General features: G+C 42.4%; 1 protein-coding gene across 1 annotated transcript; it reads right to left on the reverse strand.

Annotated features, from left to right (window-relative positions):
* Window positions 1–2,071: 2,071 nt before the first annotated feature.
* PSMB2 (proteasome 20S subunit beta 2) lies at window positions 2,072–26,330 on the reverse strand. Its single transcript, XM_075853365.1, has 6 exons — window positions 26,110–26,330; window positions 18,703–18,825; window positions 16,241–16,311; window positions 6,679–6,841; window positions 3,409–3,458; window positions 2,072–2,272 (listed from the first exon to the last, which is right to left on the reverse strand). The coding sequence occupies exons 1-6, from the start codon at window positions 26,198–26,200 to the stop codon at window positions 2,171–2,173; spliced, it is 600 nt and encodes a 199-aa protein (XP_075709480.1). The 5' UTR covers window positions 26,201–26,330; the 3' UTR covers window positions 2,072–2,170.
* Window positions 26,331–26,712: the final 382 nt, after the last annotated feature.

Below are 26,712 nucleotides of genomic sequence, written 5' to 3' on the forward strand. Positions count from 1 at the left end.
CTATATATTCAAATTTTTCATATATTTACATGTACTACTGATATATGCAAGAAAAATAACCCACCACAATATTAATATGGGCCTAGATACCACTAGCACCCATATGATGGCATTCCCCTTTGGCACACTACATCTCCAGACTCTAATTGTCCTTTGTACAGGCTCCAGAAGACTGCAAATGATTTCTATTGAATATACGCAGGTATCAATTGTAATAATTCAGATTTATGACTGGGAATTTGCACATACCTGGCACCTGCTACAGAACTCTTCACATAAATGTTGTATGATTTAGGAGGTGTATCAGATGATGTTCCCAAGTACAATAGAAAGATCTGATCAAAATTCAGAGAAGCACTTCAGGGCACGCACAGGTGGCAGAAAGTGGGCAGATTAGCTGCTTGCATCCACGGACACAATGCAAACATAACTAATATTCAAGGTGAAGTAGGAAGAGATCTGTGAAACGGTCAGGAGGTTTCACTAAAGACATAACTGATCGGGCAGATACCATTGCTTTGGTAAGAAAATTATTGAGGTTCTCAAACTCCGTTTTTAGAAAAATGCTATTACTTCTGTAGATTGAGAGAGACTATAGTAACGTCTTAGGCCCCATGTACATGACCGGGCCCGTAATCACTGTCCGTGATTACGAGCATGGCCGGCGACAGCCACGCACAGCCACTTGTGGGCCAAGCTCCCATATAAAGTATGGGAGCACTGTCCATAAAAAGCAAACAACAAATAGGACATGTCCTATCTTTTGCAGAGGCTGTCTACGGCACGGACGTAAATATACGGGAACGGGGACGTCAGCCATAGAAGTGAATGGGTCCGTAATTAGAGACGAAGTGTACGGTCATGTGCAAGGGGCCTTACAGTTTTTCGGTTCACTTCCATTGGGGTTGTTGAATTGCCACTGACTGATGTTAGGAAAAAAATAAATAAAAAAAATAAAAAAAAAGGATGCTTAGTAGGACAAATTTATCTTTCACTGCCGTATTAATTGGCTTTTTGGGACGGTTTAGAGTAACACCAATATCCATTGATCTTTATTATCCAACGTTAACCCTATAAAATAAAGAAATTGCCACTGGGAGAATTATGCAGTTTATGGAATCACACATGCCGATTTTGTGGCAGTTTTTTGAGCCAAACACAGGAGTGGATACAAAAAAAACCAAAAAGTATAAATACTGATTTGTGGTCTCTCTCTTAGATCCACTCATGTGTTTGGCTCAATAACTGCATCAAAAACTGGTTCTCAAACTGCACGTGTGATTCCAGCGTAAGGCTAGAACCTAAGCAGTTTTTGGTGCATGTTTTTTTACTCGATCTGATAGGAAGGACAAGAATAGGAAGAAGTTTTTTGGCCTTCAATACAGTGTTTGGCTTAGAAAGTTGCACCAAAAACGGTATCTTTGAATCAAGACTTAAAGCCGATCTGCCAACTGAATATGCAGCCCTATGTAAGGGCAGCATATTACAGCTACAGGTCCATTCTCCTAGTAGCCAAAACTGCTACTAAAAGTGCTGACTGAATACAGCAGACTTATAGTTGTAAGTCTGGTGTATTCATAAGGGGAACAATCCCCCACCTCTCTGCACAGACTGATAGGGTGCTGTGTATGCACGTATACACGGCAGCCGGTAATCACAGCCCTAAAATGTGGGGAGAGCACCCCTCATGAATACACCAAACTAATAACTAGGATTCCCCTGTATGCTCTCATTAGTTACTAGTATGGCCGTGTAAGGTGTAATACGCTGCCCTTACATAGTGCAGTATATTCTACTGACAGATCCACTTGAATATGACCTCATCTCTCCTACACATACCTTTATATGAAATCAGAGGCATAAAGTGGTGCAGTAGGAACCCAAAGATATATCCAAGTACCAAATTATGGCTCTATACAACTTGGATGTTGTATGAAGCTGTAATATGGGTGTGCGCATGAGACCTTTGACTGTAAAGGCCCACTGACCATTGCAGTTATGTGAAATGGATGTTAAATAAGTCCGATACTTAACCCCCAAGATATTTTTTTGAGCATAACATTTAAGGCCCTTTTTTTTTGTAGTCACACACTTTATTGGGAGACTTTATTAAAACAAGTTTTCAAAAGTGGTAGAAATCAAAGTAAAAAACGAACACAACAGGGAAGGATTATACACTTGATGCTGGAATAGACTCCATGTCATGGATCCCATCCTTATCGATAACCCGCACAGTGAATGAAGGAAGGCTCAGGATAAACCGCTTCTGGAGCTGGAAGAAAGAACAAAAGAAGGTGGTGTACGTGAGCAAGCAGCTCCTTCTGAACGGTGTTCACATAAATTAATTGAATGCAAAGAAGCCAAAACTGGTTTGAAGGACTAAAATTAGCAGGCTGTTAATATTGAATTATACCAGTAAACACAAATATGTCTAGGATTGAAAGAGGGCTCATTCACATCTGCGTTCCAGGTACCACTGGAATCTCGAAATCCATTGCAAGACGCAAACCAACGGCGCCTGACTGAACCCATTGACTTTAATGGGTTGTGTCGGGTCTACGTCAAGGTTTCCACCATTGTGCCACACGTAATAGCGCAGCATGCTGCGTTATTTTGTCAGGCAAAAACCATGAAATCGGACGGAAGCCCCTTACGGAGTCTCCAATGCAGATGTGAACAGGGCCTAAGAAAGTGCTCTCCGCAAAGCGTTGTGACCTTCAAATACAATGACATCTGTTTTACAAAGTAGTAGTATATAAGGTTCTCACCACATCGTATCCAATAGTCACAACTCCAAACTTGGCCAGACAAAACATACAACGGATTGCCAAAATGTTCAATTTAAAAAACTTTCATGAATAGTTTAGTTGCATTTTTTATTTTATTTTTACCCCAGTAGACTTTCTGACTATAAACAATCTGTCGATAAAATAATCTGCCTTGTTGGATTTTTAAGACTAGTAGTCGGTTTCTGTATAATAAATAAAAAAAAAAAAAAAAAAAAAAAAAAAAAAAAAAAAGAGTACCCCCAAAGACATTTTCTATCTGATGATCTTTATCAGTACGGGGTCTTTAATTTTGGTCCGATTCCATTATAGACATTAGAGTAGGACAACCTATTCCTCATCCATCTGATGGCAGGTTTCCCTCTCGTGTTTTTGGCAAGCTATAAGAACGATTATCTGATTTCCTAACTGTACTAAAAACCCTGCTCTCTCAAGATCATTTAGCTCCTGATCCTTAATATTTTGACGTGACTTGCTCCTCCGTGAACGATCTTTGCAGAATTAAAGATCTGCCCTACAATAAAAAAAAAAAACACAAAAAAAAAACAAAACAAAAAAAAGACAGGCATCTTGATTCGTGACATTATACTCATCTCCTATAATTTGTAAGCAGTTTTCTTACCTCTGCAATGCATTTCTTTAGCAGCTCTACTGCCTCTTCCCGTGTGAGATCTGGGATGATAAAATAAACCAGAATTTCATAAATAAAGACAAGATGAAGGTTGAAGCCCACACGTTTAAGTATTTTTCTTAAACTACACCAACTCAATTAGCATTATAGTCAAACCATGGACAAAGTGCGGATTACAAAAACCAACGTGGACGTTAGAAATTATTGGGCAGCTGGATACAACTGTATAACAGACTAAGCAGCAATTTCTAGTCAAGTCACTTTAAAATAGGAAATTTAAAAAATAAAGGCAATACTTCTATAGGGTTTTTTTTTTATTAATCAAAACACAATCTTGAACCAGGGAAATGTTCTGATCGGATACAGGGTGGCAGGGAAATGTAATTCTGATTGGTTGACCTACAGCCTGACTAGGCTACTCTTTACATGGCCTGTAAACTCAGAGGGAATCTTGACATATTCCAGCCTGCTGATAGATCAGAATGGCTTCAGTGCAGGGATTCAGATACCGAGGAAGCGGACCTGCGCTTGAGATAAATATGCCAGCACATGCCATCAATTTTGAAGATTTAAATAACTATTTAAAAAGGAAAAAGAAAGGCAGTAGAGTGACAGATAATGGGGACTCCTAAAAATTGGTCAAATCCCAGAGCTTTATTTAGCCCTGCCGAGTGTAGTAGTCTGCAAAGTTCCAAATTAGATTTTAAACATGGTGCTAAACTGAAGACCTCCACCCACGGATATCACACAGCTCCTTCCAGGAGTCAGAGAGGTGAAAAAAACACCTCCAGGTCCTGCCACCTGGAGATCACCACCTCAAAATATTCCAAGATTGCGGTGGAGAATTTCAGATTAGGTAGTTTCCGTAAAGGGTATAGATACCTGTACAATGGCTTTAAATGCATTGCTATATTATATATCTATATAGGTCACTGTAATATCGTGGACATGTTCTGAATCAGAGAAATAAGCTTGTTCCTCCCCCTTTCTATAACTTTCATGGGAAACAAACATGTTCCATATGTGACAAATCCTCCCAATAACCTAAAAGCTAATCAATTAGTTATGTTGGGAGGGAGGCATGACGGCATTCCAGTCTTGGGAGTCTGGGAGGAAAGAACCGCCTTCGGAGAACTACCGAATGAGCTCCTTGTGCCACCCCAGGCTATAATGAGAGGCTGGAAGGCGGGGTAGTTGACTTTACGATCAGCTTCATGCGGAGTAGTATTGATTTAAGTTTTTTTTAGAATAGCTGCTAATAAAAGTAGTATGAACAACGTGTTAAGTATTATGCGTACCTTCGCTAGCAGAGCTAGTATTGTATATCAGGAGAAACTACTTTAAATTCAATGTACACCTTTGGACATTTTTTTTTTTTTAATTAATTCAATGAGATTTGCATGATTTTATTGCTTTTAAGAAAAATGTTTTACCTTTTACTATACAGCTTCTATGTATCCTTTATACCGAGAAGCTGTATCATTCTCTCTCATCTAATTCCGTCAGTTCAGCTGAACGGAGGCTCTGCTGTGAACAGATTTTGCGTGTCTTCCACACAGGATCCACCTAATCTCGATCACATCTAAGTTACGTACAACATTTTTTTGCTTAAAAAACACATGAAACTTCCAAAAAGGCATACAAAGCCTTTAAAATCAACAATGTAACCTCTGGAAAAGCACGGTCAGAAATACCCAGGTAAGGAAATCTTGCATTGGTGCTGGGATTCAGATACTGCAGCCCATTAGTTTGAGGAATTGTCTGGGTCCCAGATCGTGGAACCCCACTAAGTTTATCTTCTAACACAAATCTTTATTGCACATTAGGATAATCCCTTCTGGCACTTAAAATGAGAAAACATGTACCTTGTGACTGACATTAATATACAAATACAGGCCTAAAAAGAGCACGATTATAGTCTTCCAGTTCATGACCACTGACTAACATACATCATAAATAAGGAAAGGTCACTTGTTTTATCGCAACGCAAGGAAGAGTAAAAAGCAGCGCGCAATAGTAAAAGGTTTAAATGCATGGGGCAGGAAGATATCCAAAAAAAGGTGGTTCTCATATCCATATTAATAATCTACAAGTACAAGGTTTACATTTACGTCCGTGTAGGAGCATTCACATAGTCCTGCATTAAAAAGACGGACCTGCTAGTAATTCAGTGGCAAGGGTAACATTGCCGCATCTAGCAACGAAAGGGTGCGGAGGACAAGCAATGATTGATTGACAGCATGACACAGAAAGACCTGAGGGACTAGGGAAAGAGGGTGTGGGTGATACCAAGGTCCCACCAGGGGGTACTCTGTGCCCCAGCAAGGTGTGGGTGTTATCGCACTAACTTCTCAGCACTGGTATAACATGTTTGGAGGGCTGCACTGCAAAGACTCTCTAGACTGACTACTCTGCTACCTCTAGTTCCCACATTCCCTCTAGTGAGAAATATTAAAAAATAGCTTCAAAACCATTTCAAGGTGAACGATTTCTATCTCTGCTTCTGAAAGTTATTTCACCAGAGAAATAAAATCTATATTTTTTCTTAACACAACAGGGACAGATTTATCTATGTATTTAGGCTAAATTTGAATAATTTGGATTTCGAGCCGAATGCCATATTTCTGAAGTCCACTTTATCCAACGCGTCTGAATGTACACACGTGGGATAAGAAAATAAAAACAAGCTATGAACTTGCGTGTGCCCTGCTGATTAATATAGCGAACACTACAATGGTGGAGAGTCACGAATATCATATCTCCCCCAATGTATTTTGGTCACAGACCACCCTCCTATGTAAACTGTATATGGATATCCGCACATCCTGGAGCGGCTTAGGTAGCATAGATTTCCTAAAACCCTTTTACAGTTGCTCTACAAGCCTCCGGTACTGAAAAGCCAAGCTTCACATTTACCACAGGGATGGACAAGCCACTGTAGATTTTTATACCATTTATACAACTTCAAGAGATAGTATGACTTTGAGGCCTGGGATTTGTCCAGCCCTATTGTAATCACTTTCAAATATTTGTGGGAAATGCTGCCACGCTAAAAGGACGCCAGAAATTCTCCACCCTCATTTAGCAGAGACGGCATGATTGTGTTTTGCCGTTGCTCAGGTATTTCAGCATTCAGATTCGTGGTAAAACATACGAAGGTTTCCCATATCCTGTATACGGCACACCATCAGTCGTCCCACACTTCGTAAGCTTCAAGATTTAGTAACAAACAAATGGTTAAAAACTAATTGTTCATCATACCTGGCTTGTAGTAGCGGTCAAGGATGCTGAGAGTAAGGTAGGCGCCATAGCCGTGAGCTGCAAAAGGTGCCTTTGCCAGAGCAGCTAGATAATCCATATAATAGAGGGAAGGTCCATCGTGTTCGTCGTACCCAGCCAGCAGCAAGTTAACATGGTAAGGAGTCTGTAAAGACACGGATCGCTATTAGGACATGCTAGATAGACTACTTTGAATGCTTTATAAACAAAAATAACAATTTCTGTTCAACACCGCGTGATCATAAAAATCCAAGGCTAAACCTGTGTATGGACTGTTGCAGAGACCTTGGCCTGTTCTCAGAACCACCAGTGTGCCAGGAGACTAAAGAGATTGAGAGATGGAGCAATAATAAACGTTCTGACCATCAGAAGAGCTCAATATAACCTGTACACAGGCTGGATAAAGGATCCATGTGTCTGTTCCGCAAATTATAGACCAAGTCCTATTCCCGTGTGGATTTGCGATCCATCTCACCCATTGTGGTGTATGGGTCCACAAAAAAAAAAAAAAAGACAGCAAAGTGTGAATCGACTTTTGTAAAACCACAGTCACTAGACTTGAACTGTACTTTGTTTCAGGCTCAGTGCAGAATCTGCATCAGAATTCTGCAAAACATCCGCCACATCTGAACGTGGCCTAAAAGAGAAGTATAAAGGGTCTGCTATCTTTCCAGAAACACCACCACTCGTGTCTTTGTGCTGTATCTGGTATTACCACTTAATGTGGATGGCCCTTGAAAAATTATGTGAAACTACAAAACCCTCCAGCTGCCAGCCGATGCACTTGGAATATTTCCTATGATGACTCCCAGGCAATCAGTCACATGGCCTGACTTATGAACCATTTTTACCTAACTAAAAATAAAATTCCTGCATCGCTACACGTGGCATTACTGCATTGGTAAGCCCAATGGTTCTAGGTAAAAACATTTTCCGTTTTTGCATGGAGTTCCACTTTCATGAAGGTATAGTTCTTAAAAGAGCGGTCTGTTTAACCCCGGTGATCAGCAGTTAATGCTAGGGAAAGCTGTGGCCAGCCATCGATTGCAGGGGAAATGTAGTGTTAGGTGATGGACAGACCGGGTGCGCCAGAGCAATAGTTGCTGATACTTCGCAAAATTCCTGGTGAGAGACAAGTGTCAAAGTGTCGATTTGTTTCAATATACGGTTCATATCTATATACAGGGTCGCTCTCTGGAAGTAGCATTAGGTTAAACTAAAATGTAAACTACATAGATGAATATTAATAATATGGATCAACTTATCCATCAAGCCATTAGAATCATTTAGTTAACCGGTTAAGGACTAGGCTGTTTTACAGCTAAATGACCAGAGCAAATTTCACAATTTTGCTATGCGCTTCTTTAGATGACTATAACTCAGCAGGTGAATAAATTTCATCTTTGAATTTTACATTCTTTTTAAAGGACAGATAGGGCTTTGTTTTAGTGGCATTTGTCAGTATATATCATTTTTTTTTCTTTCTCTAAAGTGGGCAAAATTGGAAAAAAATGCAAGAATTTAACAATTGCGTCGGTTTATGCTAGCATTTTTCACACACGGTATGAACCACGGCCAAAATTAATCTCCTTTCACATTCATCCACTTCTCCCGTGCATGGGGATACCAAATATGTGAGCCTTATTCACTGTGCGGGCATGTGCCAGGGCTTGGCATAAAAGGAGGCTTTTTGGCCTTTTCGGTCCAGGAATTCTGCATTTGATTTTATAGCCGCATACTGTTTTCTGGGGGGCGTAATGCTGCTGAAACATTAGAAACACCCCATAAATGACTTCATTCACACAAGTAGACCCCACAAGGTTTCCTTCAAGGGGTTTATCATATTTTTAGACAGTCCAGTTTTCTTCTGAAAGTTTCTTGAATAAGATGGATCAAAATAAAATTAGCAATTTTTTAGCAAATGCGTCAGTTTATACCAGCATTTTTCACACACGGTATAGACCACGGTCAAAATTAATCTCCGTTCACATTCTGCCACTTCTCCCGTGCACGGGGATACCAAATATGTGGCCTTATTTATCACATAGAGATGTAGGAGGGCGGACGATAGAAGATTATTTCACAAATCGCTTTTTTTCAAAGCTGGTTTTACAAAACTCAACAGAGTTGCTATAACACTTCCAAAATATCTGCTCTTGAAGCAGAAATCCCAAAATATTCATCTAGGGGTATAATGGGAATTTATTTTTTGGGGTTTTCTAAAATAAGAAATTTCAGGTTAATGCAAATGGAGCTCTCCAGCAGATGAACTTTAGAAAACATCAAACATGACATCCACCCCCCACCCATTCCCTCCCTCACCCTTGGAGTAAAATCATGGGAAAAATAAAAACGTAATGTAGGGCAAATATATTTTCAACAAATTAACTAAAATCTAATAATTCAGAACAGTGTGGTATTTTTTAAAACATGGCTCAATGCACAGGCCTGGTTGTGAGGGACATGAGGGACAGAAATATCGGGAATCTTTGCGGTGCCCGTCTTTTCTGCAGACGCGGCACTTTTTCTGGGGCTTGCTTCTGGTTGCTGTTGGGGGAATCCGACTGATGAAGTGTCTTTCAGTCAGTCGCGTGACATCCTCAGACTGGGGGCATTCTCGGGTGTCCTGAACATCAAAAATGAGGCCTTCAATAATTTTTTCCTGGAAATCCAGGTATGTGTCTCTGCCTCTGTTTTTTTTGTAGAGCACAAATGAGTTGTGGATGGCCACCTGTAACAAATAAATGGCCACCTTTTTGTACCAGGTTTTAGTTTTGCGTTTTACTAAATAGGGCTGTAAAACCTGGTCGCTTAAATCCACCCCCCCCCCCCATGTACTTGTTATATTCGGACACGCTCACTGGTTTGTGCTTGTCCGATGTTGCCCCCCTTTCCCTCACTGCCACTGTTCCTGCGGTATGAATCGTGCTTAGCACATACACGTCTTTGCGATCCCTGAACTTGACCGCCAGCAATTCTTCAGATGCATAAGCACAGGAGTCCCCCTTTACCATGCGCTTCCCCACTAATTGCTGTGGAAAACCAATTCGGTTTTTGCGCATGGTACCACATGCCCCAGTCCTTGCAGCATGCAAATGCCTAAACAGGGGCACACTCGAATAAAAATTATCACAGTACAGGTGGTACCCCTTGTGAAGCAGAGGCTGCATTATCTCCCACACGATCTTACTGCTGGTGGAAAGATCAGGGGGGCATCCAGGAACATTTATTGTGCGGTCCCGCCCTTCATAAATCCTGAAGGCGGTGGTATATCCTGACCCGCTTTCACACAATTTGTAGAGCTTAACGCCATATCTTGCCCTTTTTGAAGGTAGATATTGGCGAAAGCTAAGTCTTCCATGGAAGTTGAGGAGGGATTCGTCCACGCTTACATTCTGCTCAGGGGTGTAGAGTTGCAGAAATAAATTATTGAGTGAATTTATTATTAGCGGTCTTATTTTGAACAACCGATCACGGTTTGCATCGGTACTTTGGGGGGGCCTGTGCGTTGTCATTGAAGTGGAGGAACCTCATTATTGTCTCATAACGAGACCTGGGCATTACTGCAGAATATACTGGGGTGGCTTGGGCGGGTCTTGTTGACCAGTAAGACCTAATGGAGGGCTTTTTGACAATACCCATATTTAGGGTGAGCCCCAAAAATTTTTTTCATTCCTGCAAATTGGTGGGCGTCCAATCTCTGGCATGGGTGGATGAAGGTTTCTGCCTTATATATTGCGTGGCATATAAATTTGTTTCGTGGACAATCTGATTTAGGATGTCGTCCGTTATAAATAAATGGAAGTAATCCATTTGGACAAAATTTGTATTGTCCACGGTTATGCCAGGAGTGGCCGTAAATCCGTGGATTCTAGGCCCAAAAGATGGGGCAGGTGCCCATACAAGAGCCTGGACGGACCAGGCTGTCCCGTGCTACAGCGCTACTTGGCCCTGCGCTTTCATGTTCTGCAGTTTCGACTGCATCAGGGACAACGTCCCCTGAAGATGAACCTGAAGTGACGCTGTCATCGTCGCTACCTAAAACAGGTTCCATCTCGGACGCCATCTCTGATGCGGTCTCCGATTCAGACCACAGCATGGCGTATGCCTCCTCGGCGCTAAACAACTTCCTCGCCATAACGTAACTAACACTAACACTAACTAAACAAATTATTTTTTTTTTTTTTATAAAACACACAAACTAACTGCTATATATATCTACACTACCGCTAACAAAAAAATAAACCGCTATTGCTATATATATTATATATATGTGGATATATATATAATTATATACTCCCTACCTGCCTATTCTAATAGAATAAAAGAAAGAAAGGTAGATAGATAGAAAAAAAGATAGATGGATAGATAGTATAGATAGATAGAAATCTATCTATACAGAGAATGTTTTAGAGTGTAACTGTATTTTTTGTGTAACTGTAACTGTAATCTTCTGGCAGCAATTCTCTCGAGTCTCTTCTTCTCCTCAAACTGAAACAATGTTTGAGGAGAAGAAGAGGCAGGAGATTTACTGCTAGAAAAGTCAAAATAAAACAAATGTGGTCGCTGTGATAGGTTTTCACAGCGACCACATGATCAGGGACCATCAGATTGGTCCCTGATACTCTGCCCAGTGCCCAGAGCTGTTGGTAACAGCGAGGGCACAGGGCTGTGTGCACGCGATCGCGTGCACACTGTTTTCTATGCAGAAATGCATGTGATCGCTGTGATTGGTTGTCACAGCGATCACATGTTCAGGGGCCAAAAGATTGACCCCTGACATTCTGCCCAGTGCCCATGGCTGTTAGCAACAGCCAGGGCATAGAGCTGTGTGCACGCGATCGCGCGTGCACAGTCTCTGAAGTGCGGCCGTATATATACTATACGCCGGACTTTAGAGACACTGACCGCTGGCCGTATATTTACGGCCAGCGGTCGGGAACCTGTTAAATAATAGTGAAAAAAACGTGTATAAGACCATTTGAACATGGGACAGAAGTAGCAATAAAGCATGGCTCCTATTGTGGGTATAGCCGTGGACTGTGTGCATTGAGCAGATGAGGTGGCGGTTGTAGCCACTGCTCCTCCGATACTTTAATTTAATTAGCCGCTCTAACATTTATTTATGCCTACACATCCGAGACGTAGTCACAATTAACAGGAGGAGTAATGGGGAGGAGGGGGTAGCTCTCCGTGTTTAAAGAGCCGTGCAGGAGATGTCTCGCTAAAGGTTTGTGCGACTCTCGAGATGCCAGCTTTCTGCATGTGTGAGAAGCTCAGGCATAAATAAAAGGGTGTGAGGCAGTTTTAATTAAACCAATACATCTGCGCCAGTTACCATGTCAGACTTCCTCTTGACATGCTCGGGCACAAGGGATGAACTGTCAGTTATACCCACTCAAAACCAGAACCAGTAGAGCAATAGGTTCCTGACCTCTTAGGATCCTGTATATTACTACAGATACAAAAAGATCTATAGTCCCAGTCTCTTCATTCATTTCACATTTTTATACAAAAAGGTTGGATTTGAAATCACCAATAAATATAAAACCTTTCCATTTCCTTTGTCTGTCAAGTTGCTAAACCTAGCGTTCAAGTCTTTCTGGGAAAGCTGGATGACCACCAATATTTCCATTGCAGCCCGAATGTCTAGCCAGTTATGCAATGATGCATTCTCGGTCGTCCATATTGGACTGTACCCTTGCAGATTTGCCATTCAGTACCAAAAATTGATAGAACAGCTGAAGTTTATTTTTTGTAAGGGTACGTTCACATGGTGTTTTCAGGAGTATTTCGGGGCGCAAATGCCTACAAACATCTGCCCTTTGAAATCATAAGGTAAAACGGCATTTAGCTCATACGGGGCGTCTGTTTACGCTGCGGTTTAAAAAAATGGCGCATAAAAAGTAGTAGCATGTCACTCCACGAGCCGTTTTTCCATTGAACACTATGAAAAATGCCTCAAAAGAGGCCTCATTCTCAGCTTCAAAAACGTCTGACAATCAGAGGCAGTTTTCTTTGGACATACCAGACTTCTGCACAACTTGACACGAGAATACAACATTTATTTTCTATAAAGTATCACAGATCAGTTTGATTTTAAAGCGACAGTGCAGCAGTTGTCAATGGTTGGGAATAGATTGTTATATATTCAGCCCTCCTAACAGACTGGGCACGAAGCGATATGTATGCTACTAAGGGAAACTGCTCATATTTAATAGACCTATGGAAATCTCCTCTACAATATTTATATACACTTAGTCTCATATAAATAAGTCTCTGTATGCCATTATTTTTCTACATTGAAATAGATTTCTGATTTAGCAGAGCGTGAAATTCCACTGAGCGTGAGTTCTCAGCTCCAGGGGTGCGGTGGTGACAAGAGACACTAAGACATGCCGTACAGTGAGACTGCACAGGGTTGGTGAACGACAGCGGTGAGACATCTGGCAGAAGGCAAAATAACAGTAACAAACGTGGGGAATGAGAGAATGGGGAGGGGACAGGAAGAAACCAGCACGGCAGGGGTGAGCGTAGGGTAAGTGACAAACAACGTCGAGAGCAGAGTCAGGGTCATGTTATTTAACCTAGGTCAAAAGTTGGCCTCATTGCAAATACAATGTAAAATGCATAGCGTTTTAATGTGCTTGCTGCATATGCAGACAAGAAAGAGGCAGTGATAAATAGATAAAAATAAGAAAGTTATACTTATAAGTTTCATAAATCAAGCTAAATTAGCAAAAACCTTATCAAATGATACATTCAGCTAAGAACTTCAGAAAAAAGTCCAGGTGATGCGGAGATAGCGGGCAGGACCTTCTGTTTTAAAAATATCTAATATATGATTCTTACCCAGGAGAGAAGGATATAGTTCTTAGCCTAGTGTCAACTGCCAGTGATATGGTTCTGAATGCTAGGACATCCCTACTGGTGCACTATAGTACCTGCGGCTGCCAACCGCTGCAATGCTACATGCAGGGGCCCGAGAGCTACATGTGACTCTTGAACCACTGGTTAGGGAACCGTGCCCAAGATCATCCAGCTACCACAAGAGCACCAGCTGTGACAGCAATAGAATGGCCTGTCACTTGCCCGCTGCTATACCCATCATCATTTATGTTTAGTTTAAAGATGATCTCTTGCCAGATTTAGAAATACAACCAGTATACATTCTTAAATAGATCTGTTTGACCTCATGTTGCTGGTGTACTTTGAAAATCCAGGTAAAAATAGCTATATAATCCTTTCTCAAAGTAAGAACACCAGTCTCATCAGGTCTAAGATATATTTGTATTGTATAGGGAAATCTGGTGACAGATTCCCTAAGTTTCAATAGACTCTTTAAAAGATCAGGCACAAGTTTCTTCACTTCTTACAAACAGAATGTATTTACCATTTAAAAAAAACATACAAAAGCATGGAATAATGCAAGTCACTGCTGCCTATACAAAAAAAAAACAAAAAAAAACAATCTGATCATACAATGCTTGCCATTGTTTTTCAGGATCTTTAAACTTTCTATGGAGACCCGTGAAAATGTGTGACCTGCGTGTTTTGCTGATCCTACAATTCCTCTGCTCTCAGCAGGTACTCTCTGCTTAGCACGTCTCGGCTGAGGAGTGAGATAGCAACGCTGTCTCAGATTCTCCTGAAAGACACACATTGGGGATGGGGAATTGACACCTGTGATCCTGCAACTGTGTCAGCATTGGTTAAAAAATACAAACATCCAAACTATTAAATTAGAGGTAGGTGGCAGAGCCAAGCTTATTGAGAAAGCACAATGCCAGAGCTGCTAATAAAGCACGTACGTTTGGGCATTGAAATACCAATTTACCCCCATACACGAGTGCTATATTAACAATAAAGTTCTATGTCAAAACCAAAAAAAACTTACGTTTCATGCAAACAAAACTTTGTGAGCGAATATACTTTTATGTATAGTCTTTATCAAACTTACATGAACTTCCCAAAAGGGGACAATTCTGGTAATTGGTAGATATTGACGAATTGCATTTAGGCCTAGTGTACATGGCTGTATTATGGCTCCGTTTTGTACGGACATAGGACACTTGCAAAAGATGGAAAGTGCTGTACCCCGATTTCATACGGACGTCTTTGTTCTGTCCGTTTCTGCTCAGAATAAAAACAAGAACTGTGGAATGCTCCATTGAACGCCGTAATTACGGAGCGATTCTCCACTAGAATCATTGCTTCTAGAGAACAGTTTCGTACATGAAACACCCCACAGAGTACGGTACGGCGGCTTATTTCGCTATTGGAACAAAAAAATACGGACGAACATCCATTGAAGTTTTATCACAAATCGCAGGTGATCGCTTGTCACCTTTACCTAGCCGGTATGGTAGAATGGATAAGGAACTAGATGTTTTTGACCAGGTTTATATAAAGGACAGAACATTTTATTTGCTCAGTTACATTATCCCATAGAACCAGGTTAAACACATTTTTTTTGCACATTTGTAAATATTTGTGAAGCGAACTCACCAGACAGAGGAGGTAAGTTATTTCATTGTAAGCCGCTACATTGTGCTGTGTCAGGGGTTGCATAGTTCTAACAGCAGGAACCATGAATACGATGTGATCTTTAACAATAGTTTACACACCCCACTCCCTCCCAGGCATCACCATCTGCAGCGGCACAGAGCTGCATCTCCGGCATGCAAACACATCTGCCGCTGCCAGTGTCCCCCCACTGAGTTGCCCATCTGGAACAAGTGGGGAGAGTGTGGGCACAGGAGAGAGGGGCAAAACAGGTCTTCTAGAAGGACAGGGGGGGGGGGGGGGGGAGGATGCCCAAGACTATGAGTAAAGGAAAGGAGATGGAACGTGGCGCCATGTCACATCCTGCAGAAAGTGTTTGCCAAAACGCGTGTTCAATTACCCTCGTTAGCGATATTAACTTTCGGTGTGTATAGCAAATGGATTTCAGCACTTAGGAGACAGGATATTTAAAAGTCACAGCTTTACCTGCACCATCTGTTTCTAGGGTCATGTGTGCGACACAATAACATTAAACTGTAGCTACATAATACTGGGGAGAGGGCATGTGAGAGGCATGCTGTTCTCTATCCGAACAGCAGCCTGTCTATGGAGAGAAAACACACCACAGAAAGTACAGAAAAGGCAAATTGAAGCAACTACACTAAATACACAAATTGACAATATATAAGCGCTCCAACCAGGTTTGAAGTATTGTTAGGCCCTGTTCACACAGTCCTATTACGCTGATTTTGAACTTATTATGGCGTAAAACAGGTGCTTGTTTAGTAGCTCTTTTTGACAATCTCGCCAATGTTAACCCAGACCGGCAGGGGACCATGCCTGCCATATTTAGCACAAAGTTTATTTTGTTAACGCTCAGAAAACTCCTTTCATGCATTTACACAGTTACTCAACATTTTATGTAGATTAGGAGTTTAGAATGAGGTCAATTGTTGCTCAAATGCAGTCTTTCCTTTTAAGTTCTCTCTCTTCCAATTTTGGAATCCTTCGACATGTCATAAAATCCTTAATAACTCACCCTACTTCTCAGATAGTCAGCTAGATTTCTACGTGTGAAGTTTGCAGCTGCTGAGGGAGACAATTCATAGCCTAAAACAAAAAACAGGTTTCCAATGTGACTAGTAATTCTAAACTACACAGATTCTGCATCATAATGTTTGCAGGATGATATAACATTGTAAAACAATACATAGGATGATTGTACTTAATATAAATCCAGTATAGTATCATTGAAGAAGAACCGTATGTTCTACATGTATATTGCACTGGTATTGGGTCATTTACCATGCCCTCCTAGACACAATGGGGTAGATTTATCAATAGGGTCTTAGACTTTGAATTAGACTGGATGCGCCAAAGTGATCACAGTGGCTCATACTAGATAAATTTGGCGCAAGTTTAGACACTGCCATTTAAATTTTTATTTTTTTTACCACTGCTCAGTTAACTTTCTTTACAGCAAAACGTTTGTGCAGCTTAAAGAGAACCTTTTACCTCCCCATACATGTGCAGCATGTAATGGGGAGGGCTGCACAAACCCTGGGGTACTTTACATTTTTTTTCTACCTCCCTCTGTTATTTAGATATCGGTGCCGTTATATTTGGAGCCTGATATTTAAATAACTCCCTGAACAGTCAACGGGGCGTGTACTTGCAAGGGGGCGTGTTACTATGGCTGTGACACTGTCCAATCAGATATGGACAGTGCCACAGCAAGAGCGAGGAGAGAGGGTGCGATTGCAGTCTGATCACCCGAACTGGCAAGGGGGCGTGTCACTGCTAGGGACAGTGTAAGAGCTGGGGAGAGGAGAGTGCGCATGCGTGCTCTCAGCTCTTGCGAGAGATCAGTCTTGTACTTTGTCTGCCGAACTGGCAAGGGGGCGTGTCACTGCTACGGACAGTGTAAGAGCTGGGGAGCGGTTACACTGTCCGTAGCAGAGACACGCCCCTCGCCAGTTCGGCAGACAAAGTACAAGACTGATCTCACGCAAGAGCTGAAGAGATGAGAGCACGCATGCTCGCTCTCCACAGCTCTTACACTTCAAAACCACAGAAAAGGCCACACTTACTAAGTGGGTGGGTGGGTGGAAGGAGAGTGCATTAAATAGTGTTAGCCACTCGCACTAGTCTTGATGGGCGTGGCGAACTAAGTGCTCACAAGTGTGCGATAAATGGGTGTAAGTATTAGTGTAGTGCTAGGGTGTGAATGTATGGTATAAAAGAAAATGTGTGTTGTATGGAAGTGTCAGAACTGTGTGTAATAATGTAATAAAAAATAAAAAAAATGTGATGAATAGGGGTCAGTGCAGTGAATAGTACATGGAGTGTCAGTACTATGTGTAATACATGGAGGGATAACGTGCCAGCCGCCAGGCATAGCATATCTTTCCATATCACAGCCTATTTGTAATGCCCATACTGTCAGCTAAGACGGGCTGCTCTGCATGCCAAACCAAACACCAGCACATCATGCTCCCAGCACCTGGCCACGTCCTGAAAAAAGTATATATAGTAAAAATATCCATGAAACATAGGGTATTAGTGGCCAAAATACGCAAAGCTCGCAACCAAACGTCAAGGGTCCCCAGTGCCTTCCGAGTCCACAGCTCTTACACTGTCCGTAGCAGTGACACGCCCCCTTGCCAGTTTGGGTGAAAAGACTGCAGTCGCTCTTGCTATGGCACTGTCCATATCTGATTGGACAGTGTTACAGCCATAGTAACACGCCCCCTTGCCAGTACACGCCTCATTGACTGTTCAGGGGGTTATTTAAAGAGGAACGGTCACCAGATTATAAGTGCCCTATCTGCTACATAAGGAGATCGGTGCTATAATGTAGGTGACAGCAGTGCTTTTTATTTAAAAAAAAAAAAGATATTTTTTCACCACTTTATTAGCCATTTTAGATTTATGCTGAGTTTTTCAATGGACAACTGGGCGTGTTTTACTATTGACCAAGTGGGCGTTGTACAGAGGAGTGTATGACGCTGACCAATCAGCATCATACACTTCTCTCCATTCATTTAATCAGCTCATAGGGATCCTTTTAGATCGCTATGTGCTGTCTTATACGAATATATTAACGATACTGAAGTGTTTAGACAGTGAATAGACATTCCACGGGATGTCTATTCACAATCCCGACACTTCGTTAATGTTTCTGTGGTAGATACAGCAGAGCAAGCGTAATCTCGCTGTAACCTGTAATTTACAGCGTGATCTCATGTCCATGAAGGCGAATACTAGAAGACCACAAAAATATTTAAAAAAATGCTAGTCTCAGGTCTGCTACATTTACTTTACACGCCAGGCAGTAGAGAGTTGGAATTCTATGAACGTTAGCTGCAGGTTACAATTCAACAAGGCTTTGTACGTTGGGTCAGATCACACCATTTTACCTAAATTCATACCAATTTGTTCTTCACTGATCTTTAGAAAACGACTATTGCAACCCCTAAAATTCTGAGTTTGTCAACTCACCGTTCCTCATCTTGTACAGCTGTACATTCTTCTGAATGTATTCTGCAAACTGCACTGTGTCTCCAGCCTCTCCCACACACAAGAGGAGGATCTTCTCACTCATTTTGAACATTTTGTCTACATCTGTTGGGGGAAAAAGTATCAGTCAGTTATTGGTTCAAAACATCACACACACACACGGGAGACTGAGATTTCATTACAGGACAGTAGAAAAATGCGGTGGGAAGATGACCGGCAACATCAATCAAGTGTTGATGCGGAAACTACCTAAAAGCAACTCTATATAGACCACAGCCAATACGTGTCTACAATAACCGGTCCACCAAAATGATGATAATTTAGACAGGCATATTTATGTATCTTCAAGGTCACTGCCCATGTAACTATGGTACCAAGTGTACACTTTTTCTTTCACTCGATTTCTGTGATATCTAAAGCAGACCCTACACATAATGATCGATCAATAATTATATTTCACGACCTCCCAACTAACTGAGTGTGCATCTTTAATTTTAAAGTGAGGAGAGGGAGACAAGCTGCTGCCAGATAGCAGCTGATCCCCCATAACCAAGGATCGGGAATGAAATCCAATATGCCTGATCTCTGTTTCCCCTAACAGTCTTCACTCTCCCCCTGCCGCTAATTGGAAGAAAAGTGTCAATCAGCGGCGGAAGGGCGAGGGGGTTGAGCATGCATATATGAATATCCTTGGACTCATGGTCGCCACAAATATAAGTACGAAGTACTCATAAACTTCAGAACACTACAAGTGACAGCACACTGAAATGCATGTCCATCAATAACTTACGCGGCCCTGTCTGAGGACAGCCTAAATAGGTGACAGATCCTCTTTATTGGGCAAGCATAGCACATGATATTAAATGGATTGTCCAGGATTAGAAAAACATGTCTGCTTTCTTCAAGAAACCACGCCACACTTGACTATAGGTAGTCTGGTACTGCAGCTCAGCTCCATTGAAGTGGATGGAACTGAGCTGCAATGCCACACAGCCTGTGGACAGGTGTGGTGCTACTTCTTGTAGAAAATAGCCATGTTTTTCTAATCATGAACAATCCCTTTAAAAGGGATTGTCCACTACCGGACAACTGATGACCTATTCACCGGGTAGGTCATCAGTATATCATCGGTGCGGGTCCGACCCCCCCGAACCTGCATCGACCAGCCTCTGCAGTGGCCTGCGGGCACCGGATGATATTGGCCATTATGCGATGTACGGAGCTGGTAGCAGTTGGCTCCGTATATAGCATAGCGGCCCGGCTGCTATTCCGTGGCTGGAGCCAACTGCTTCCGGCAAGTACGTCCGGTGCGGGGTCCAGGTGTCGGACCCCCAGAGATAATGTACTGACGACCTATCTGTTGGATAGGTCATCAGTTGCCCGGTAGTGGACAACCCCTTTAAGATTGTGTTTTTTCCTTGAGGGATTGGTGAAAAGGAGGGTGTGTGTAATGTCCGCGGCCAGTCGTCCCTACTTACTCTTTGACGGCAGCGACCGCAGACTTCCTAATTCAGGCCGGCATCTCCATCCTAGGAGACGCCGGCACTCTGTTCCGCTCTGCCCTGCAGTGTCCTCTAGGGCGTGCACGCTCGTTCCCGGCCTTAAAGGGCCAGCGCACACGAAAAATATTACTAATTAGCCCATGACCACCCTGGACTATAAAAAGGGCTCTGCCCTTTCAGTCTTTGCCAGAGCGTTGTTGTGTATTCCCATGTTAGTCTTAGCAAATGGTCCCTTCGTGTTATCCTGTTCCCAGTTTTACCCGTGCCCCGTTACCTGTATCCCGTGCTGTGTTTGTTCCTGAGCCTTATCGAGTGTTGGAGTCGAGTTGTGCCACTTGTTACGCCTGCTGTCATCTGCCACGTGTGTCGTCATCTACCTTCAAGTTTCATCTGTGCCTAAGCATCTGCTACTGTCTGGACTATTACAGGTTCTCTTGTACTAGGACTTTGTATAGACTGTTTGGCCAGCTGCTACTACACTACAGCAGTGCGGCCTAATGGGTCCACATACCCACGGATGGTGACAGTGTGAATTTTGTTTTTGTTTAATTCTTTTGTTGCCGTTTTTCTTTTACATTTTTTTTGTCATTATTGAATAATTATTAATGGATCAATAAAAAAAAAACAAAAAAAAAACACAAAAATAAAACATAAAAATGTTGTATCATGGCATAACATAAATAACAATAATTATTCTGGTCATTAACCCCTTCCCGCAAATGGGCATTACTGTGCGTCCTTTTTAGCAGTGCGTTCTTACAAATGGGCGTACAGTAACGCCATGAGGATGAAGCGGGCACAGGAGCTGTGCGCGCTTCATCTTCAGCAGGTGTAGGCTGTAGTGTACAGCAGACATCCCACTGCAACAGTGGCAATCACAGTTATCTCCAATTGCCGCCGTTTAACCCCTTAAATGCCGCTGTCAATAGCAGCCTACTGCCCTATTGATTCCGTCAAAACAACGGAACCCTGTCACAACGGTGACAAACGGAAACCTTTAGCAACGTTTCGGTCACCATTGATATCAATGGTGAGGGAAACGGAAGCTTAGGTTTCCGTTTGCCTTAACGCGACAGAAACCTCAGACGGAAACCCTCAATGGAAGGGCAACGGTGATGTGAACACAGCCTTATGCAAATGGCAGCTATAGTTTGCGTTCATCTGTTCCTCTGACGGAATAGATGAACAGAAACCCTAAACGGAACCAGACGCTGATGTGAACAGTCCCCAAGTTGTCCCCCTTGCTTTCATTGCAGAGACAGCACTATGATTGACAGCGCTGCTCTGAAACTACAGCTCCTGTTATGCCACTTTCCAGTGTTGAGAGATCACTGAATTCCATCAGCATTCTAGAACATTTGGGGCAGATTTACTAATACTGGCTAAGTTTTAGTGATAATTTAATGCATCTTACTAGACACTTTTCTCTTGTACCACTTCTTCGTTGGCTTTTAAGGCCCTTTTACACTCGGCCGATTCAGCGAGCGCCAATCAACGAGACACAGGGAGATGTGCTTACGACAACGATAATATTTTACTCTTTTAAAACGATATGATCAGCAGATGATCGAGCGTTTGCGCGTTCATCTGCTTATCGCTGCCCTGTTTACACAGGGCAATTATTGGCAAAGAGCATTCTACGAACGCTCGTCTGCCCGATAATCGCACAGTGTAAAACCCCCTTTAGACAATGTGTGAGGTACTGTATGAATCATTTCTGAAGAGAGGATTATTGCAGGAAGATATTTTCTAGCTGCATGAAGTGACCTCTCTACAAAGCAGCTTACAATACAGACCCACAGAAGAAGCAGTACATCTGCAGATATCGCCGTGTTTACCACTTTTAAAACAAGCGCCGGTCGACAATACAGCTTTGTTTAAAAGGAGCAACAAGCGCCGATCAACTGAGTAATGGTCGTTTACTATAGGGAAACGATTGTTACTCTGATCGCTCGGCCCCATGCATTTGCATCATGTCGGCAGCACATCTCCCATGGACAATATTTTGCGCTGAATAAAAGATTTGATCAGCCAATGAACGAGCATATGTTTGTTCATTGGCTGATCGTTGCCCTGCTTACACAGGGCAATAATCGAGAGCGAGCATTCGTATAAACACTCGTTCACCCAATCATTGGTCCAGGTAAAAGAGTCTTTATTTACATTAATACCAAACAAATAACCCCTTTGGTTTGTTGTCATGCAGAACAGATCCCATTACAGCAAAGTTTCCGTGTGGAAATTCTGCAGCTTATTACTTAGAAGCAGCAAAGTGGATGAGATTTGAACAAAGCTCATCCGGACGCTATAGGAACAATGCAAAAAACATGTGGAAACTGAACCGCGGTGCGGATTCTCAATCTGCAGGGTGTCAATTTCTCTTGCAAAAATGCTGTGGAATTTACGCATGGAAAATCTGGTCTGAAATTCTGCAGTATTTATCCTGTGTGTGCACGTATCCCAGTTTTTTTTTGGGAGGCATCCTGAACAGGTATATGTAGGCCACTTTACATGAGGTACCTAAAATGCTGCCATAGTTCACGTCTTTAGACCCACGGTCGGGCCGCCACATACAGAAATGTGTTCATATTATGCTGGTGTGAAATTGGCCTAACAAATGCATTGATGATATTTTGCCTATGACTGTACAGTAATGTAAACTACTGCAGATTTACAGTGCGGAATATGCAGCAAATCCATCGCATCTGGACCAAGCCTGAATATACAAGAACATACAGAGACTATTCTGACATTATATAGAGGCTTCTGACAATGTAGATCAGTTCAGACAGGAGAAAAACAATTAAGACGAACATGCAAATCAGGAGTTTGGAGATTTTGCACATGACAGATGTGAAGAAAAGGCAGGAAGCAGAGAACGGATCCAGATTCTTTCACTTTCATTTCACAGCGACTCACAGCTCTAAACCCGACCTAAACTGTCTGTATCTTTACCATGTATTCCTCAAATGTGAAACCACTCCACTCACAGCCCATACTGATACACTCAGGCCTATGCTACACAAGCAACTTATAGTAGGGGATCCTAGTCAAATCCCCCACGATCAGCGGCGCTTCCTACATGTCATAGTCTGGACCAGAGCTGGTTGGTAAAGTCCAGCGCGGTAGTCAGTTTTGATAATTATAAAGCTAGATTCACATCTGCGTTCGGCTTTCCGTTGTTCTGCTCTGTCACAGGGGCAGGGCAACAAAAAAACAAAACGGGAGTGTCGGTTTAATCGCTTGACACACATCAACGGCACCCATTGGAGGGGATATACTAAAACAGGTGCAAACGACAAGTGGAGTAGTTGCCAATGGCAACCAAATTCCACCTCATTTTTCAGAGGCCCTTTGGAAAATGAAAGCAGCAACCTGAAAGGCTTACATCTGCGACTACTTGACTTTTCCTTTGCACCAGTTTTAAAGTATCTCCTCTGACACAGATGATTACTGAGCCTAGCTGCACTGGTCTTTCTATGGATTAATAACATAACTGACTCCTTTTGTGAGTATTTTAATGTTCTACTGAGTCTGGAGAGCAATTTTAAGATAAATCGAGGCAGGCTAGGCCTCAGTGTAGTTAAAAAAAAAAAAAAAAAAAAAAAGAAGTGATTGAACAACCCTGGTCTAGACCAATGATCAGCTAGGAGTCCCTGCCTCTCCGTGGAACTACTGTCCCGTACTGAAAACATGATTACAGTACGGGACAGTTGTCCGGCAGAGAGGCAGGGACTCCTAGCATCGTACATAAGTATGATACTAGGAGCCCGGCTCCTTGCACTGTGTTCGGTCCGGGACTTGCGGCCGAAATACGTCCGTCAATTACGGACGTAATTAGTGTGTGTGCACATACCCTAATGGGTTTTTGAGCAGGTCTGACATGGACTAAAATTACACTACAACCCCTCAGAAAAACATTTTTTTAGAACGATCATGCTGCTAAAAATCACACACGTGGTTTGGGCCTCAACCAATTCTCTGCTTAATTTTTAAAGAGGCTCTGTCACCACATTATAAGTGTCCTATCTCCTACATAAGGAGATGGGCGCTATAATGTAGGTGACAGCAGCGCTTTTTATTTAAAAAAACTATCTATTTTTACCACTTTATGACCTATTTTAGATTTATACTAATGAGTTTCTTAATGCCCAAGTGGGCGTGTTTTTACTTTAGACCAAGTGGGCGTTGTACAGAGGAGTGCATGATGCTGACCAATCAGCATCATGCACTCCTCTCCATTCATTTACACTGCACTAGCGATATAGATATATCACTATGTGCAGCCTCATACACAAGCCCTAACATTACTACAGTGTCCTGATAATGAATACACATGAAATCCAGCCTGGACGTCATGTGTACTCAGAATCCTGACACTTCTGACTCTTTTCTGTGAGATTCCAGCAAGGCAAGCATAATCTCGTTTGAAATGACAGGTTACATCGTAATCTAGCGAGATTACGTTTGCCTTGATGGAAATCTCACAGAAAAGATCAAGACGGGTCAGGATTCTGAATAGACGTCACGTCCTGGCTGGGTGTAATGTATATTGATTGTCAGGACACTGCAGTTACGTTATAGTGTGTGTATATAGCTGCACATAGCGATATAGCTATATCGCTATCTGCTGTGTAAGTGAATGGAGAGAAGTGTATGACACTGATTGGTCAGCGTCACACACTTCTCTCCACAACGCCCACTTGGTCTAAAGTAAAAACACGCCCACTTGGGCATTAAGAAAGTAAATAGTATAAAGCTATAAAAAAACAAAAAAAAAAAACAAAAAAAAAAAACGCTCCTAACGTGGTAAAAATAGATCGTTTTTCTAAATAAAAAGCATTACTGTCACCTACATTACAGCGCCGATCACATCATGTACAATATAGGCCACTTATAATGTGGTGACAGAGCCTCTTTAAGTCAGGCTGACACAGGACGGAAATACTAGTTTTTCTGTGCGGAAAATCTGCAGCGGATTAGCGTCCCAGCCATCTGCATGAGATTTGATGCATATATCATTTAGAAACCTCTTTCCCCACGTAACCTTATATACTAGTTTAAATACTCAACGAAAGCGCAAACATCTGTGTCATTCCCCACGTTAAGCACTGAAAAAGTGGTGCAGGGTTCAACCTCAACACCCATAATTTCAATATATTTAGGCTAGGACACTGGCGTAAATAAAATGATAAGTCTCCCCCACTGCTTTATGAAGAGTGCCAGACAGTGAATGACACAGGGATTGTCTCTTAGAATCCCTGTGTCATGCTCCGCCCCCTCAGGCCCTGCACTAGACAGAACAGTGTAAGTCAGAGTGCTCCTCTAAGGTAAATGCAATGTGATCAGGTGAAATTGTAGACCAGGCTGCCACATTTAAACTCCTTGGCTGGGTAAGCCGCCCGTCCACAGTAGTAGATCTCTCCTTCAGAGTGGAGGAAGGGAAGTGTCAATGTCTTTGGTCTGCACAAACCGGCACTCACAGTGGATTTACAGTCTGGATGTTTTCTAGCAGGGATCAGATGACATTTTTCAGAAATTACTACATATATTTCTGTATATGAGGCAAAGTGGCCGATCCATGGCACACTGGTGTGAATTTTAAATAAATCTATATTGGAAAAGCGGCCTATACAATAAGTCCTAGGCAATCCTTCAATGCTTTAAAGAGAAGCGAAACGCAAATACACATTGGCAGCAATAGAGGTAATGCCCAGCTGCTTACAGTATACATGGAGCTGACTGGGCAGGCTGGCATCATATCATTAGAAGAAACTCTCAGATCCCTTGTGCCAGGACCAGACCCTATCGTGACATGGCGAATCTGCCAGACAAGCCCTCGTCTATGGTCTTCTCACCCGGATACACTGTGCCCCCCGCCACTCACCATGCTTCATCTTTATGATGCTGTTCGCGCACACAGTATCTGCCGCAACCAGCACATAGTCGCGGCCCTGGATGCCGATCAGATACTCCATACTTGTACGGCTTTCTTCCTTTCTTTTCCCGGTAGTCCTACTGTTAAGCCCGGCCTCTGGACGTTACACAGCAAATTACCTCAAGGCCTAGCCGGTGGCGCGGTAATGTGACGTCATCATCATCACTAGCCGCCGCCACTCCACCCGGAGGATGCCGGGATTTGTAGTTGTGTGTGGGGAAATGGGAACGTCTTGCACCGCAGACCGGAAGTACATATGTTCAGGAGCATTTTGCAGAGACTTGTCCTCTATTCCCTCATTCGGAGCCTACATTTATGTTTTTCTTTTAGATTTGCAGGCTGTGAATTGCTGGAAACAGTCACTTTTTTTGTTATATGTTCAGTCAAGACAACTGTTTCAAGATCTTGGGTACCACGTATATATATTTTTTTACTTTTATTATACTAGGGAATGAAAATTAGCAGTTACTGATCTATTTCACCCCCTGCACCTAAAGAGGCTACATGTTGACTCTGTGACTCAAGTGTATACCAGCATCTTGGTGACGAAGT

The sequence above is a fragment of the Rhinoderma darwinii genome, chromosome 2 (genome assembly GCF_050947455.1).
Source record: "Rhinoderma darwinii isolate aRhiDar2 chromosome 2, aRhiDar2.hap1, whole genome shotgun sequence".
Classification (NCBI taxonomy): Eukaryota; Metazoa; Chordata; class Amphibia; order Anura; family Rhinodermatidae; genus Rhinoderma; species Rhinoderma darwinii.

Coding starts and splice junctions, on each gene's coding strand:
- PSMB2 (XM_075853365.1), bottom strand. CDS start 26,200: ATGGAGTATCTGATCGGCATCCAGGGCCGCGACTATGTGCTGGTTGCG. Junction 18,826..26,109: donor CATCATAAAGATGAAGCATG/GTGAGTGGCGGG, acceptor TTCCCCCAACAG/ATGTAGACAAAATGTTCAAA. Junction 16,312..18,702: donor GCTGTACAAGATGAGGAACG/GTGAGTTGACAA, acceptor TTTTTGTTTTAG/GCTATGAATTGTCTCCCTCA.